This window comes from Brienomyrus brachyistius, chromosome 22, assembly GCF_023856365.1.
Source record: "Brienomyrus brachyistius isolate T26 chromosome 22, BBRACH_0.4, whole genome shotgun sequence".
Classification (NCBI taxonomy): Eukaryota; Metazoa; Chordata; class Actinopteri; order Osteoglossiformes; family Mormyridae; genus Brienomyrus; species Brienomyrus brachyistius.
The window spans coordinates 13,954,508-13,973,173 of NC_064554.1; the positions used below are offsets into that span (position 1 = coordinate 13,954,508).

The 18,666-nt window shown below is 39.0% G+C and overlaps 1 protein-coding gene across 1 annotated transcript in view; it reads right to left on the reverse strand.

The window, feature by feature from the left end:
• scn4ab (sodium channel, voltage-gated, type IV, alpha, b) overlaps positions 1-15,782 on the reverse strand; it is a 28,450-nt gene extending 12,668 nt beyond the window's left edge. Inside the window, exons 1-16 of the mRNA XM_048990313.1 lie at positions 15,497-15,782; positions 12,730-13,042; positions 11,543-11,661; positions 11,143-11,232; positions 10,055-10,183; positions 8,610-8,701; positions 8,252-8,488; positions 8,097-8,160; positions 7,718-7,859; positions 7,120-7,320; positions 6,747-6,890; positions 6,562-6,670; positions 5,505-5,743; positions 4,941-5,114; positions 4,372-4,728; positions 2,671-3,114 (exon numbers count right to left, since the gene is read on the reverse strand). Coding sequence (XP_048846270.1) covers positions 2,671-3,114; positions 4,372-4,728; positions 4,941-5,114; positions 5,505-5,743; positions 6,562-6,670; positions 6,747-6,890; positions 7,120-7,320; positions 7,718-7,859; positions 8,097-8,160; positions 8,252-8,488; positions 8,610-8,701; positions 10,055-10,183; positions 11,143-11,232; positions 11,543-11,661; positions 12,730-13,042; positions 15,497-15,603 — 2,961 coding nt within the window. The 5' untranslated portion in view covers positions 15,604-15,782. The remainder of the gene's footprint in view (positions 1-2,670; positions 3,115-4,371; positions 4,729-4,940; positions 5,115-5,504; positions 5,744-6,561; positions 6,671-6,746; positions 6,891-7,119; positions 7,321-7,717; positions 7,860-8,096; positions 8,161-8,251; positions 8,489-8,609; positions 8,702-10,054; positions 10,184-11,142; positions 11,233-11,542; positions 11,662-12,729; positions 13,043-15,496) is intronic.
• Between the last annotated feature and the right edge of the window lie 2,884 nt (positions 15,783-18,666).

Below are 18,666 nucleotides of genomic sequence, written 5' to 3' on the forward strand. Positions count from 1 at the left end.
ATAATTTTAAATGAGCTTCTCCCAAAGTCCAATGATGTTTCAAGCAGTACATTACATTTTCCCATTATGAAAAACTTTTAACTTAAGAGAAAGCTAACCACTGTCCTACGCCATTTTTGTGAGGCACAGGTAACATTAAAGTCTATTATTTTAGGCATCTAACATTTAAAGACACTTTCTCCCCTTAAAATGAAGGGTTTAGAGAATGAATGCTGCAGCCTCTTTGGCAATAAAAAGGCAATTGTTCCACTAGTGAAGATTAAAATTCATCATTGCTAAGTCTGGCATGCAAAAGTGGCACATAGTTTATTGTGATTGCAGTATCTGAGGCAAAATTATTAAAGAATTTCTGATAAAAACTCAATGTCATCGAATGGGAAATGGATTCAGTCATTTTTTGAGAAACATAAATTGAACAGTAGCCAAAGACAATAGTCTTTCAGCACTCCCACCATACGCAGGGCATGTACCACTTAATGAGAGCATTCCTTCAGCGTCATCACCATATCAACTATACCTCCATAATCAGCATCACCCTCATCTCCCTCGGCCCGTGGCAGCTCCCATGGCATATCCGCCATTTTTCTACAGATTCCAGTTGCGGGATTCAAATTTTTTTTTATGAAAGTGTATATTATGTACTGTATACCTAGGGCTCAAATAGTGGTAAAAATCAAAACCATAGTTCCAGCCATTATGCAATATTGAACTGTCAGTATCTTATACTGTAACTAGCTAAAAACAGAATAACCTTTGACCTTTGGCCCTGCACCCAATGATAATAATAATAAGAATAAGAAGAAGAAAGAGGAGGAGGAGTAGGAGGAGAAGAAGAACAAGAAGATTACTAATATGAGTAGCAGCGGTATAATGCAACAGGGCCATCTTGCTGTACTGTGGCATAACAGTTGTAACGAATGAGAATTTTTTTACGACTTTACATGCACAACATCTAAATCTAGCAATGCAATGGTTCAGCACACTGACATGATTTAACAGCTAAGTACTATTGCTAGTGTACAGTATCGCTCAAAAGTCTTAGTCAGCCAAAGGAAAAGACACCGTATAATATGCTCATGTTTGGTGTAAAGCTGTGATACTAGGTCTCCTAAAGTCACCAAAGTATTTGCATTAATCATCTGGAGGCTACGGGTGCAAGACATGTAACAACCCAGGACCGGGTGCCAACCCATTGCAGGGCACACACAGACACATCTATGGGCAATTTGGTAACTCCAATCAACCTCAGCATGTTTTTGGACTGTGGGGGGGGGGGGGGGGGGGGGGACCGGAGTACCTGGAAGAAACCCCACGATGACAAGGGGAGAACGTGCAAACGGAGACTGGTGGAGTCTCAAATCTTGGTCCCAGTAGTGTTAGGCAACAGTGCTAACCACTGCGCCACTGTACCACCCCATTTCTCAAACTAATTTAATTAATTAATCAAGCAGGTTGCGAAGCGTAAGTAATATATGAAACGGCTGTGGTCCCCCCTGAGGAGAGGTTTTGGAACTGAAGCAGTGATCATCTAGCCATCCAACAACATATCAGTAACTTTTTGGGGAGCAGACGCTTTTTGTGTTACTCTCAATTTGCCTATGTTCTAATGTTAAGTTGTAGTTTTTGTTTGGAGTACATATACACTTACTACCCAGATACATTCTTTTTATTATTGTGATTGAGATTATGACTTTAACACAGTGCTGTATTTTTAACTGAAATTTTTGTAACTAGGACAAAGTATAATTACTTTATATCTCATTATATACAAATTCTATACGTTAATAACTTGTACTTGTAACTTGTACTTAAGAGGTACTCCTAGTACCACATAGGATTTGTTTTTGGCTCCAGAATTTCTCGAGAGTTTAACAAGTTACATGATTCAAGATACCTATCCGCACAGCACTGTTATGCTGAGGTGTGACCTTCCTGATAGCTTTAGCTAGTCAGCAGAGGTGGATAGTCCAGGTCCAGATAGTTAAAAATACAGACTGAAGTTTTGTTTCAATCAACAAGTTCAGTATAACGAGTCACAGAGTACTCAGTTGGTTGGTTGTAACAAAATCTTGGTCTACATTTTTACTTTCTGGGTCTGAATTATCCACCTCTGCTAGTCAGGTCATTCTCCTTTCTCATTAAGAAGGCTTGTTTACCCACAGGACTGTCACTGACTAAGCATTGTTTATCGCATCATTATCTGTGAACTCCAGTCCATGTGAATTTAAGAAAAATAATATTGTTAAAGGATGTAATCCAGCTGATTTCACCCAACACAAATTTTTCACAAGTAAAACTCTTCTGTTCTACACAGTAGTGAACTACAGTGCTAAAGGAATGTAATGTTTCATCATGCGGAAAAACAGAACAGCCTGCGAGGGCAGCAGAAAGAAAAAAAAACAACAAAAGAAATTCATTTCTGGTAGGAGACCAGCAACATTGTGAAAGCTAGTTACTTTCAACCAGGCTCTCATGCTACGTTTATGAAGACATGCTTGCTCAAAGTGGCAGAAATGTCATGACCCAAACAAGTGCTAGGGTTACGCTCTGATGATATCATATTTTCATGCATCGTGTTTGTTCATCACTAGTTGGTGAATAACTGTGAGGTGATTTACTGCCAGGTATCCAGAATGGTTATACTAGCAATCGCATTATGATTGGTCTCACCTTCTTTTTGATGATTCCAGTTTCATCATCTGAGGGGTAATCATAATCATCTGGGATATCAAGATCAGATTCACTCTTTGCAATGGGAATATTAACTGTCACCTTAGCATTGGTGACAAAGTCAATAGAAGAGACCCCATCAGTCAACGTGGATGAGGATTCCATCATTTGAAGACTGGTCTTGAGGTCTGCATCATTATTCATGTGGTTTAGCACAAGATTTTCCTTCTTTGAGTTGTCGTCCTCACCATCCGCTTCATTGGACTTGGCCTTCCTCCCCAGCATCCGCCTAATGAGTCCAATTATATAGACTTTAACGAAATTAATGCCTCTGGTTATCCTGTTGATGGCAATCTGGAGGTTGTTCTCTCCTTCTTCATCAGAGGCTGACAGATTGTCCCCACTGAATGAGCTCAGAAGCAAGGCAAGGAAAAGATTCAGCACCTAAGAAAGGGAAGCAAAATGCAAGCTTACAAAGTGCTCTATCAAACTACATTTTCTAAAATTATTAACCACGACCTATATCTGATTCCAGATGTAATTATGCAGCATTTTAAATACTGTATAATAAAGCAAATCTAGATGCAGCATCACACAACCTTTACTGTAGGTAACAAGTCACCCCTCTTCAAGAAACTGCAGAAATCCATGGCAGTTTAATGTCCCTAAATTGCAGTCTGAGTGGTATGCTTCAAATGACATGATTTTATAGACTGCAGAAAGTATATTAAGGAGGGTTCTTTTTCTGGTATGATTTTTTTTTTCTTATGATTAAAAAAATAGTCTAGATAGTCTAAATAATTCAAAAAGCTAAGTGGCAGAGCCTCAACATTTGTTAGCCAGATTCACAAATCAAGGGGACTGATTTCACCATGCTGTGACCGTTACTTTTTTGTCTTCTCACATTATATATAAATATCAGTTAGAAGTTCTATAACACTCACTAAAATTGATAGACATATTAAATAAACATAATTTAATTAGGAAATGAAAGAACGTCCTGATATTGGCAGACCGAGGCTAAATGTGTTGAAGTAATTCATTTTTTTTTAACATGTTCCAAGGCTCCTAGGGTAGCAGGAAGCCAGAAGATGAATAATGCACATACCTAGATTGCGACTTTTTACACGTATTTAATCATCAACAATCAGGAGTCCAATTTGCGCTTCGGTATATCAAAAAATATTAAAATGGGTGATCTAAACTCTAGCCCTCCCTCCTTCCAACAAACAAATAAGCCTCTTATGAAACTAAGCGATGAGCTTCAGTTTCTGCCAGCTTTGTATTTACCAATAAGAACAGCTATACCAGTGCACAGTGTGACTTATCTGCTAGGTTTCCTGATCTTGTGATTTCTCAGCTGTTTGTCAGAATGCCTGTGTGAGTGCACATGTGCCAAGGGTTTACTTGAGAGGGGTCTTCGCACATATACCAAGGTCAGAACCACTGTTTGCTGGCTCAAGTCATAAGATTTAAATAGATCTCTCCACAAATTTCCTAAATCGTAGCACACAATCTCACTTATGCTTAAAAGCCATGCATTGGACAACCTCTTTAAAATCTGTAGGCTTCACAGTCCTTTGTTCCATATTGTTAGGTATACTCACTATTCTGAATTCAGCCTAACTATGAATCAAAATGATAGAAAATAGTGAGCAACACATTTAATTCTGTTCTCTTTTTGTATTACGGTTCACTCACCACCAAGTTTCCAATGACCATGACCATCATGAAGACGACGAGGCACATGCCTTGGCCGGCCACCTCCATGCAGTCCCACATGGTCTCGATCCATTCACCACACAAGATGCGGAAGACAATGAGGAACGAATGGAAGAAGTCTGTCATGTGCCACCGGGGTAGTTCACAGTCATATGAGATCTTGCAGACACAGTCCCTGTAGTTTTTCCCAAAAAGTTGCATCCCCACCACAGCAAAGATGAAGACGATGATGGCTAAAACCAGAGTCAAGTTGCCCAGGGCGCCCACGGAGTTCCCAATGATCTTGATCAGCATGTTGAGGGTTGGCCAGGACTTGGCGAGCTTGAAGACTCGCAGCTGGGTTCATCGTGAAGCTCAGAGTCAAACTTCCTACACATGTCACTCTCATAACAATGCAATAACAACGAATATGTACATGCTAATTCAGCATTTTAGGAGAATGGAGTTAGGATTTCAGTATTCCCTGTCCAAATCTCAACAAAATATTATTTAAGATGAACAATGGTTGAGTTACCTATATCTCGAACTTAATGCGAAAAGAGTCTTACCAAACGGAAGGACCTCAACACAGACAGACCCTGAACATTGGCCAGTCCCAGTTCCACAAGACTGAGTGTGACAATGATGCTGTCAAAGATGTTCCATCCAACTTGAAAATAGTAGTAGGGATCCATGGCTATAAGCTTGAAGACCATCTCAGCTGTGAAGATCCCAGTGAAAACCTAGTGATAAAGGAAGAACCATTCCGAACAATATTCTGATAATATAAAAAAGACATTAGCAGTAACGTTGGAAGGAGATTGTGAGGGACCACATTTTCCCCAAGCCATCACTAGACCACCAGTTAACAGGACATCAGAGATGCACTGTTACATACATCTTTCCATGTTATAAAGGAAATTTGTTTTATATTTTCATTTATAGTTGTTTGCCCAACTTTCCAATGCTTAACAAGAATAAAAGAACTGGCAGTCTGTGAAATAAATGGAAAAGTGGTAAAAACCTGTGGTGTGTAAAACCTTTGACTGGTAGCGTATGTGAGAAGATGTATTATGTAAATAAGATATTACTCTCATCGTAATGGCATTGTGAGGGAGGGGTCAATGTCTTACCAGGTTTCCCACAGCCAACATTTCCGAAAAGCTTTCACTCATTGGATAGTGTTCCATGGCCATGAAGAGGGTGTTCAGCACAATACAGATTGTGATGCCTAAATCCACGAAAGGGTCCATGACGACGAAATACGTCCACTTTTTAAAAACAATCCACGGTGTACAGCAGTCCCACTTCAGGAAGATGTTGGCAAACTTGTACCACCCCGGGGGACATGGCCGCTGGCCGTCTTCAAGGTCTGGCAGAATAATTTGTTTTGGGTGAAGCTAAACACAGTGTCCACACATGAGCAAAAAAGCACCTTCAGAGGCCCCAATAGAGGCTAGTTATGCACTGCATGACAACACTGCCGATACAGCAGAACTTTACTGTATTGTGGGTACAGTATTGTGCACACAGGTGTTCGTCTGCACTCAAAATTACCATCATTTTGAAAATACAATATTAAATCTATTTAAAACAAAACTACGTAGTTCATTTGATATGAAAATCTTGGTAATAAATCTTCATATTAAAAGTCTTCTCTTTTGTCCTTCCAGATTTATTTTATAGCTTAATCCATGAACTAAGAAAATCTGACAACAATTGAAGTTAATACAGGTACAATCCACATTACAAATTGAAATCTGTTTTTCACATTTATTTATATTGATACTAGACTGATGTGAAAAGGGGTTTTAGTAAAAGAATTAGCATCTTTTTAAAGTATATGGTACATACTGAACTATATTTTGCACAGTTTGGATAAATTTTGAATACAAGGCAAATTGTTTCCAGATTGTATTAGCTGGCATAAACAGAAAAAAATATACAATTGTATACAATTGTAATGCTTGTTAATATACAATATAATAACAATATTTGTTATTAATGTTTATTAAAGCTGTTAAGATATGCTAGGGTGCTAAGATATACTTACATGCTGCTTAAAAATGTTCTATGAATTCATTATGAAAGTGCACTGAATGTTATTCAAATGCATTATAAAGGCATTGTGAAGATACAGTCAATGTAAAGTGTTAACAAATAAACTGCTAGCCATATTTCTTTGGTTACCTTCCAAGGAATTAGAGACATCACTCGCATCACTAGCTTTTCTGCTCTGTTTGCTTGGCTCCTCTAGGTGATCTCTGCTGAGTTTCTCGTCTTTTAAATCTGGCCTCCCCTTGAAAACAGAAAAACTGTCACAACATACTCCAGCACGTTTGGACCATGTGGTAGGTAAGGCCGCCGAGATCCACCTTTGCATCAGAGAGAGAGTCCATTGAGATGTCGTCTCTGCCTCCCAGGTTGCGTTTATCTATAGCAAGTTCCTGCTTAGATCCAAGACCCTCAACTTGATTCTCCGGCTTCGTCCTGCTGACCTTTTCTTTTGGTCCATGCTTCTGTCAATTAGGCCATAATTCATGCCTCTGTCAGTTATCCCCTAAACCAATTAAAAATGTTTTGCTTTGTTCTAGGGCAAAACTGTTGCTTTAAAACACCATTTATTGTAAGTATTATCAAGAAGTGGTAACAGCTGTAGCAGGAAATCCTAATGACTTTTTTAGAGGTAACTGTGTCACTGGACTATGTATTAGATGTCTGGATCACACATTTGTCAGCAAAGCTGACCTGGGCCTCTTGTTTTCTGAGTTGCTCCATGATTTTCTGGTATTCCTCTTCCTTTTGCTTAGCCTCAGCAATGGTAGCCTCATTCTGCTCTGCATAGGCCATAGCCACCACGGCAAGAATGAGGTTGACAAGATAGAAGGAACCCAGGAAGATGATGACCACAAAGAAGATCATATAGGTCTTGCCCGCAGCACGTAGCGTCTGCATAAAGGGAACATGAAACCATATAAATCTCCATCCTAGCAGAGTCAAAACTTAGTAAATATCATAACTAAAATAAAAATATTGCAGAATTGAATAAATGACCCTATTCCAATTGCAAGGGAACACTTCAAATCAATCACTCCATCCTTCCATCCATACGCTAATAATACAATCCAGTGCATGGTAACACTGGGCCTGGAGCCAGTCCCAGGTAGCACAGGAAACAGACAGAGGAACGTCCTGGAGAGGAGGGCCATCCAACAAAGACCAACACATTTCATCTTGTTGATTTTTAATTAAAATGACAGTTTTAGTGAAGTTTAGGATAAAATCTTTCTTAAATGTTACAGTATCGATAAACAGCAGACTTCGTAATAGTGTGTTTATCGTGTACCAGCTGAAACAGGTTCTCCCAGAAGTCCTGTGTCATCAGGCGGAAGAGGGCAAGGAAAGCCCAGCCAAAGGAGTCGTAGCTTGTATACCCATAGTTTGGGTTTCTGCCAGCTTTTATGCATATATACCCCTCAGGGCATTTTCTGTTAAGTCATAAATAAACAATCAGTGAATCAATTATGAGTCAAAGACAGTAACTCTCAAAAATACGCCCCAGAAAACAAAACAGAAATACTCATTTAATTTTTTTGTTTTCAGTCTTTCAGTCAGTAGTTTCATGACCTGAAGTTAATCTGTTTTTTAGTTGTGTATTAATATAAGCATATATATATAAGCATCAACTTTTCAGGCAGTTAATTTGTATATTTAAATAGACCCACCCAGCATCAGAGCTGTTTCCACAAATGAGCGCATCAAGTTGACCTTCTAAAAAGTATTGGTTATCTAGGGCAAACAGAAACAGACCAGTATCAGAAAGACCACTTCAAAATTCGCAGTATAGTTAATTTACCCAAGTAATATTACTGTGCCATACCTATGTCATCAATGTACTTGATGAAATCAAATTGTGTTGCATTCACGTCCTCAGTGGAGTTAAAGAGCCAGCTGCTGTTAGTCGCAGGAGGCCAGAGAATGCACTTGTGTCTCAGGTTACCCATGAAGAGCTGCAACCCAACGAGGGCAAAGACGGCGAGGCAGAACACTGTGAGGATCATCACATCCCCTAACTTCTTCACTGATTGGATGAGTGCACCCACAATAGTTTTTAAACCTGAGCGAGACACAGAGCACAGAACGATTACAATTCCTGTGCATTTTAAAATATCTGAACAGGCTTCCATAAGAAACCCACCATACATATCCCACAGCGGGTCATTTAAAGGGTAACATACCGGGAATTACAGTGATTGTTTTAAGTGCTCGGAGTACACGGAACGTTCTGAGTGCTGACACATTTCCAAGATCGACAAACTCTGTGACATACCTGCAGACAAAAATATTATATCAGTAAATTAACAGAACTCATTAATCTGTGCACAAAGTGGTCAACTTTAGAAATCAGTCCCTATACAGTAAAATACAAAAGGCGACAGCCTAACTTTTTAAAGAACAATTTAAATGTAAGTGGTCTGTCTATCTGGTTAAGGCATTTAAAACTGATTTTGAGCTTAGCAGACATATTGCACTATTGCACTTTTCATTATTTAAAAGGTTTTAAGAAAATAAAAATAACATTAAGTAACTTGTTATTGAATTTTGGTGACAACTTGTGACAAGCCTTACATTATGATATTTTTTATTGATAACTGGCATTGAGTATTAAACTATTGTTGAGCTATATGTTAAGTGAATGTTCTATACATGTTTGGCGCAGCACAATGAAGAAGGCTTGATCTTGTGGAGACTCTTCCAGAACACGACTGAAGAGGCCAAAAGCAAGCAGACAGGGCAGCAGGCTAAAAATATATCAGGCGTATCACTTTGCAAGGTGGACAAACATTTTCATAAAGCGGCACCATGTTTCCTGTTTAATCTGACACATGAGTCCCGGAGGTGTCAGTGGGGAGGAGAGAGGAAGTATACGGCTTATAAAAACTCCGTGGATGGTGGGGCTATAAAAGTGACATAATCCCTTTCTGACGTTTGACTCCCAAAATGTAAGAGGCTCTCCCTGTAGCTTGGACAGCACCCGCATCCGAGCGGATATATGCTACGTCTAGAACTGACAGTACAGACGGTCCCCTGGTTAGGAACGAGACCCATTCCCGAAGTCTGTCTTTAAGTGAATTTCTAGACAGGGCCGTAGTCAGCTATGAGGTCCGGAACTCTGTCATTTTTAAGAGCTAGAAATAAAAACTAAAGCTAAATATTCACTTGAATAGAAAATTAGGCTAAGTAACGTTCCACATTACTAATTATATAAAAAAAAAACAGCTTATGAAGGGGACGGAATCAATAATGTGATTGACGAGACCCTCTCCCCACCCGCGGGTCCCGCACCTCACTATTTTTCAAACTGTGACTAAGAACCTGTTTCTAGTCGGAAAAATAATAATACAGCACATAATAATAATAATAACAATAATAATAATAATAATAATAAACGTAACTACATACGGTACTTACTGTATCTCGAGCCGGCGAACCGTTGAAGCCGCGCGATGTTTTCACGAGCGCCACAGATAGCGCGTGTGTTCGTTATTACGAACCATTGCATTTAACCCGAATGTTTAATATATTCGTCTTTATGGCAATCCCTTTGTAAGTACGCGTTGCAAGCAAAGTCAGACGCTGTTAACCTGGGTACTGCCTGTATTTCCAGTGTCTTGATACTTACGCCATGGTGATGACCATGAAATCAAGCCAGTTCCATGGATCTCGTAGGAATGTGAAACTTCCGATGCAGAAGCCTCGTGACAAAATTTTGATAGTCGCCTCAAATGTATAAATACCGGTGAACACATACCTGCAGAAAGGGGAAAAACATGTAAAAGGTCAGGACCCCGCCGTGGTTCGTGTGAGTGTTCAAAGGCCACTAAATAAAACATTCAGCATCAAGTTGTTGTTTTTTTCCCTCAATGTTTATAACGTCATAAACATTATAATTTAGGATATAATAAAAAATATGCAGATATGAATAGATTCTAATGTGTTACATAAGCATCCACATATATCCATCAACGGTATGCTTGCAAAAGTAATAAACTAAAAATACTGATGAAATATGAGATCCGTATGGACATTATCACACCTCATCATGCACCCCCCTCATTTCATTGTTAACGTCAACATAAAATGCTCAGGTGGTTGTAATCATTTGAGAAAAAAACAGTGTACATGCAGAAAAATAATATAAAGAAACAATAACAGATATGTAGGGTGAAATCAATGAAGTATGTGTGGTCTATACAATAAACTACAAAGCGTTTGTATCGCTTCTTGGACAGATTTTAAACGTCAAGCATCGAAAGAAAACTAGAATTCACTGGAACACTTTGTATGCGAAATGTATGCAAATAAAAATTGACGAATAGAGACTGCTTGGTTTATTCCTTTCTATTTCTGTTAAGCATATCGTTTATTTATTTTATTTGACTTATTTACTTTCTTCCCCTTCCTATTATTTTTATTCCGCAGTACAAGCATATCGTTTGTGTGACTGTACGTGTATGTGCAACTATGTGAGCCTCAGCCAAAGCATGTCATTGTACAGATGTCTCAGCCATACTGTGCATGTGACGAATAAAGACTTTGCTGCATAAAATCCATAGCAGTTTTGAGTATACTAAGCAGTCTGGATGCTGGACATTTCCAAATGTATTTTGCATGACAAATGCGCAGCACTCTACAGTTATCCATAGAAAGCCCTCAGGCTGGCAGAACAAATCATGTCGATTCATTTCAATAAAGGCACGAAAAACTTACTCGACGGTCTTACTCCATGCTGGAGGGTTGCTCATCGTCATGAACACACAGTTTGACAGGATAGTTACCATGATGAACATGCTAAACAACTTAACGTGGAGTTAAGGATATCAAATGTTTCTTTGCTGTAGCCAAAACATGCACTTAAGCTAATCTCTGCTCGTCCTTGGTTTAAGCAATTGTTCTCAAAATAACGCATCGTCATTTAGCCGTAAAAAAATATTATGCGAAATTCTGAACAATTCTAAACATATATTAAAATATAACATGCCACTTAGATGACTTTTTGGTTGTCATTAACAAGAAAAAAAACTACTGCAGAAGATTTTTATATGGAACAGTACAGTAACTTATAAAATTTCATTACGGCTTTATTTGGAGTTGATTTGAAAAAGGATATGAATGTATGAGAACTCTGATAGCTGATCTCCTCACAATATTGAAAGGGCTCAAAATGTAACAGGCAGGTTCTGCATTAAACCTGAAGATTGTGTTTCCTTTGGAGATGACTATGAATGTCTGTAGGTGGAGAGAGATGGCAAATGTTACCACACTTTATTATTGTATTAAAGCAGTAAGCGGCAAAGCACAACCAGAAACTGCAAGGGTAAAACGTAGTTTATGTAACAAAAAGTAATTCTTTTAACAGAGGAGTGAGAAAAGGATTAGTATACATATGAATCATATGAATAACTATTAGGTGTCTTTTAGCCGCACAAGGACATTGACAAGTTCTAATACAGAATGGAAATTGTGGGGTAGAATTTCAGGAAACAAACTGTATCCTGTATACAAACTAACACATGACTAAAATATTATGATGAATGTATCAGTCATATCGATATAGCATTTCTCATATGTCCTATTTTGTTTGAGAGTCAAATGTCAACTGAAGGAATTGAATTATTGTGTATTGCAGGCAAAATTTGTTCATAAGAAACGTAATTTATTTCTAGATACATAAACCAAAACAGAAATATAGCTTATGGATTCTTTAATATTCAAAAAACTCGTCATGGCTGATGTCTATTGTAACTGCTTGCCCAGTACAAGGTTATAGGTTCTTCATTACCTGCAATTATGCATAAATTATCTGGGTAGGACACAAAAACATTGAAAATGTTGGTTTTAAATTACAAACGCTCCCGAGGTTACAATGGTCCGTGTTACAATATTTCAACTTTACGACGGATATGATCATTCAATTAATTACATGAGATATTCAACACTTCATTATAAAATAAGCTTTGTGTTAATGATTTTGCCCAACTGTAGGCTAATCTAAGTGTTCTAAGCATGTTTAAGGTAGGCTAGGCTAGGCTATGATATTTGTTACGATAGGTGTCCTGTATTAAAATTCATTCTCGCTTGACAATATTTTTGCCTTATAACAGGTTTATCGGATCGTAACCTGGGGAGCATCTGTACTAGCACGTGGTCTTAAAATGTTCAGGCCAAAAAGCACGTGTTTCTTAAAATTTCATTTATAGCGTTCATAAATATACTTTTGGAATATGCCACATTTGGTCTTAAAAATGGAGATTTTTGATTTGAATATTTTACGAGATTCTTAAGGACTGGACTGACTTTCTGTGCTTTGTAGAAAGGATCCAGATCTTCTAGAGGTGTGTTCATCATCTCTGGTGGTGGGTCTCCATAGATGAATGGCAGGACCTTGCCAGCTTCCAAATCACTGCTGGGCTTTGGTAGATCCTCCTCTGCTACCTCTACATCCTTGCTCTTCTCAGTTTTTTCCTCGAGGATCCGCCGCTCGATCTCTGCCAGCGACTCCGGGGTGAAACGACGGAACACATCACTGCTAGTGGAAGGGAGCAGTTTTGCCATCTTGGCATTCTGCAGTGCGAGGGATTCCACCACGTTGCAGTCTTTCAGCAAGGGGCTGAAGGGGAAGGAGAGGGAGAGAGAGGGAATGTGGGGGTCCACAGGTTAAGCCTTAGATCAAGAAGTATACCATCAGTTATGCCCCCCAGCTGTGGTGACAAATATTTGGCAACTTCCTTTTCAGAACCTTGCCAATATATATCACACGTACTCCTCTGTGGCGTGTGACTCGGTGGGCTAGGTCTCTGTGCTTGCGATTGGAAGGAGGTTTCCTTGCACCTCAACAAGAAAAAGGCATCAACATATTAACATTGTCTCTGTTTTTTCATTGCACTTATCTGCTTCATTTGGAAAAGGTCAGATACGACCTTCTGCCTAAACTGCGGAAACCCGGCCACCTCACAACGCGCTTTTCTGCATCACGGTGCATATTGAGATTTGGCCAATGCTGTTGAAGATGTAATGTCAAATACAGAGTCTAAATACGTGGTTGACTGGTAGATCAAATCACAACACTCAGTAAATAGCCAATATCGTATTCCTCACCTAAAAATCAAATTTTTGTTATAAAAAACATAGATGTAATTTAGGTTTTAATTAATAAAGTTTTATGGGTTTGTATTACATTATCTGTAGGTGATTTTCCTCATGATTGTTTATCACTGCATTCTTAATGATGCTCCAACAGCCACCTGGGCAAGGGCACTAGTGACCGCCCCCCCTCCGCACGAGTGAAACCCCACCCCGTTTCCATGGTCCATGTATGGGTGTATGTTTTCGAGTGAGATGACAAAAATTAAACAGTTAAAGAATTGTTATGTTCTCTTACAAAGGTCAAATGAAATATAATTTCATTATAATTTTTTACAAATGCCCTTACAAATGGATCTCATATTGTTATTACGTCACAGAACCAAATCACAAAGGCCCAGTATTTTCCATATGTAGAATTTTTAAAAATTCTTCTTGCCTTTGTGTATACTCAATATAACATTATAGCATGGTTACTGTAATAAAGCCATTTAGTGTTAGATTTACCATTTGAATATTAAACATAAGCCCTTTTTAAAATTCAGAACAAGCTAATATATTGACAGATAATCACGAATTAGCTGCACTGGAATAAACTGAGATATTAACCAGCCATTATTTTTCTTTCAAAAACAAACCACAGATTTCTTATCCACTGCAATCTGTCTTAATAAACGCTCTTGCTAGTGTATATACTGTAGTGTGAAATCCCATGTGAGCTTGCTAGATTTAATGACAAATTTTCAAACTCAATGAGTGTGCATTAAGCAAGACAGTAATACTGTAACAGTGCATTTAACAAGTATGAATCGTAATGACAGTTTCCTGGAGTTTATTTACGATGCATCTATAAGCAGAGATGATTTATGGGCCAGCCACTATCTTCTCCTGTCTAGCATCACTACTGCCAATGAAATTCGAGGACACATATATATTTGCCACTAAATGTTTGACTATTTAAGATGGTGAAAATATTCACGCACACGCTGCAGTTTTAAAATTCAAGAAGTTTCAAATGGTTACACAATTGCAGAAACTGGCAGACTGTCCATAGCATTCAGACACTGCAACAATAAGTCATATCAACAACACTGTTCTCTTACATACTGTGTAACTTAATAGCGACTAGCTAGCAAAGCCACCTTCTCATCTGGTGACAGTTACAGCCCAAATCAGTGACCATACAGTAGACCGTTGCGTAAATATGTTTGTTAGCTTTAAGGTAAAATTATTTCTTCCAATCATTGTGATACATGGTATTCCATATCTGTTAAATAACATTCTTCAGAAAACCTAGACGTTTATTTAAAATTTAAAAATGAAAGCACACGGCATGACCACATACGCAAAGGTTCAGTGAAGTCTGTAATATTTGGTTGCCCTTGACACAAGATCTAAGCTAAACATATAAGCCAAACACAGGCAAATAAAACGCATAAAAGGGCAAACTGCATAAAAAGCAATTAACTAAAGGATATTAGACATAACATAAACAGCATAAAATCTCAAATCTAATTTGTTTCTTTCTGAAAACTGACAATATCTGCTTTGGCTACAAGGAAATATAAAATATTGATGATGTAATACTGACCTAAGAACTAAACCGAAATACCACTGAAAAACAAAACTAAGGAAGAACAACAAACAACAACAAACAACAACAAACAACAACAACTGCCATCTAGTTCTACTGATAGAAAGAATATTTTTAATTAACATTTCTTCCACAAAAGTTGGGTCTGGGGATAACGTGGATAAACATCAAGAGACAGGACAAGAAAGGTGACACAGGAAATTATTGCTCTGAAAACAAAACAAATAATGTTGAGGTGGTAGATAGAAAGTGTGCATGAATTAAACAGACAATCCAAGACAGAATTGGAGATACTTCACTAAACCCAGCAGGAAAGCCCACCAAAGCAAAAAGCTAAGGGACTTCTTTCTCCTCCATAAACAGATTAAAAGGTACATTTTCACTTACAGTAACCGAGGACATATTTTAAGATCTTTGGTTTTCAAGATTCTCTTCACTTGTCTAACTCGGTTTCTGATCCAGATGTCTAGCAGCGATGTCTCTTTGGGATGCATCGCGCGGCTTCTCGGTCTTCCGACGCCGGTCGGTTACTTTGCGTTCAGTGCAAATGAGCCCGTTTTTCTCGAGCACTTGAGTTCCACACAGCTCAGTGTCCTGGCGCTAAATGAGGCGGTCTTTGTGTAAGAACATCTTGTACGGAACAGAATTCCTGAGCTTCTGACCCTGTCTAAGAAGCAGAGACTGAAAACAGAGCATGTCTGTTATCAGCAGAGTAAAGATGTCAAATTTTCTAAAGGGCCGACATAATCATAAAAAATGACATCAGAATGGATGAAGAGGAGGTGGTGAGACAGTGGAGTGATGCTGGGTGCACATCCTGCTTGTTTGAAGGGCATGGATTTGGGGTAGCATCTAAAAATGTCCTTCTCTGTTGTTACAGTCATTATGATTAATCTGCTAAACCAAATACTAAAACAAAATACATCCATTTTCACGTAATGCTTATGCAGAACAAGAAGCACAGAGTATCGGACGATAGTCACCGTGGGTGGGATGCCAGTGCTCTCGAGGTACAATTCTGAGAAACCAATTCACCTAAACTATATGTCTTTGGACAGTGATAGAACATAAAAAAACACTGAATGCCTGGAGAATGTCCATGCAGCCTCCACTATAAATACGCAGGAAACACATGAGGAATGTACCCTAGTTCATAATGTGCAATCTAACTAATGAAACGGACAGTTAATTAAAGCAGCTTCTCCTAAACACAAACAATAACGCCAATAGCACTGCAATCTTTGTAATAATTGCCAGAGGCTGTTCAATTAAGATAACGTATTAGGATATTGACTTATAACGTTTATTACATTTAAATGTACTACTACATTATTCGTGTAAGATGCTACCCAACGTAGAAATTGATGTTCAGAGAGCGGGGTCAATTGGGGTCGACCCTAGAGCTACTTGAGGTTAAGGATCTTGCTAGAGGGCCTAACATACAACAACTCTTCCAGCCGCGGGATTTGAACCAGTGACCTTCTGGTCAGTCGAGGCCCGCCCACACTTATCGCAGCTGTCGCCATTATAGCTCAGTAAGTGAAGGTCAATACACAACAAGCACGTGGAGGAAAGGAGCACCTGGTGCACGGCGTATAATGCAGGCCTTGGAGTGCATTAGCCTACGTATACCATCGTTACTAGGCATCTAGCTTACATGGTTGTACCCAAAGACATTATTTTCATGTTTACAAGCTGGAAACACATTTATCTGTAGAAATAGTTTTTGCTGCCAATGATCAAGCATTTCAGTTGTGCTTTCGTTATTTTTAAATGTTGTTAAATGTGTTCTGCTTCTAGAATTTTGAGTATTGTTTGTTAGAATTAAGCTTTATAATAGGTCTTGATTTACTGCTGTGATCCAGCTGGCTGGGACTATGCGTGCACAAAGAGAAAATTCATCAACGGCCTTTTTACCCATCAGATTCAACAGTGTAAAGGTATGAATTTAATTACATCACAGTTCTTCGATTCTGAGTAATAAATGATCTGTTCAATTAAAGCATTATGAAGATGAACACAAATACTTCCAAGGACAGTGATTCAATAGAAGAACAAGATCTCAATTGATTAAGAATGAGAATGTCCATGTTCTGGGCTAAATATAGTCCTCATTTTCTTCTTCCAGGAAAGCACATGAACATATCAACAATGTCTCTCTTTTTCCATTTTATCGCATTTTTTCAGTTTTGCTGCTGGTGGAGAATTTTTTGTCTATTGTGAAAGAACAGAACAGTCTTTCCTAAGAAATGACACCCACAGCTCAAAAAAAAACCCCCCACAACTGCAGACTTGTGTCCAACTCAGTTTGCATTTGTTTTTATGAATTATGGTTTCCTGTCATACTCCTAACATGTAACAGCCTCATGAAAACATATGAGAAAATAATTCAGCTTTTTTTGTGAGCATGGATTCCACAACAGCTGCCATCTTTCCAATGTCACTTCCTTTAGGGAAAACTGACGAGGAATAACAGGGTGTTTAAGGCTGTAGATTTGGGATGGACAGTCGGGACATGCCAGCCGTTACCGATGCTGAAACCAAATCTTTGCCCTTGTAAGTATTAATTGAAAATGAACTAACTAGTTCGAAATAATGCTTTATACTGAATCTGAATCTTTTGCACATACTTTTCCCTATAACTCTCGCATAAAGGAATGCATTACGGACAAAAACTAAGCTTTCTGTTGCTTGCTTAAGATTCCGTTAGATACAGGTTTCAGGCACCTGCCTTTTCATGTGTGTGTGGTTGTGGTTGACCTTCCATGACTGGGATTCTACTGATCCGGTATTAGCAGGGAATGCTTAGCCTGACCCTATCACCAGCATGACCTATGGTCCCTCACAGAGCCAGTCAGGAGGCTGGTGGTCATTCTCACGCCTGTCCACACACCCCCAGGGTCCCTCACACCAGTCAGGAGGCTGGTGGTCATTCTCACGCCTGTCCACACACCCCCAGGGTCCCTCACACCAGTCGGGAGGCTGGTGGTCATTCTCACGCCTGTCCACACACCCCCAGGGTCCCTCACACCAGTCGGGAGGCTGGTGGTCATTCTCACGCCTGTCCACACACCCCCAGGGTCTCTCACACCAGTCGGGAGGCTGGTGGTCATTCGCACGCCTGTCCACACACCGAGCCCAGCAATGGCACCGCAGGTGTGCGTCCGATTACTTATGGGGTTTGCAGACGATGGTGAGCAAGTCAGCGTGCTTTCCTCGTGTCACCCTTCACATGCTGCACGACAGAGTATGCGCTGTGCTGACACGCAATGGGCGATACACACGTGGACAAAATTGTTGGTACCCTTCAGTCAAAGAAAGAAAAACTCACAATGGTCACAGAAATAACTTTAATCTGACAAAAGTAATAATAAATAAAAATTCTATGAAATTTAACTAATAAAAGTCAGACATTGATTTTCAACCATGCTTCAACAGAATTAATAAAAAAAAAAACTCATGAAACAGGCCTGGACAAAAATGATGGTACCCCTAGAAAAGACTGAAAATAATGTGACCAAAGGGACATGTTAATCCAAGGTGTGTCCACTAATTAG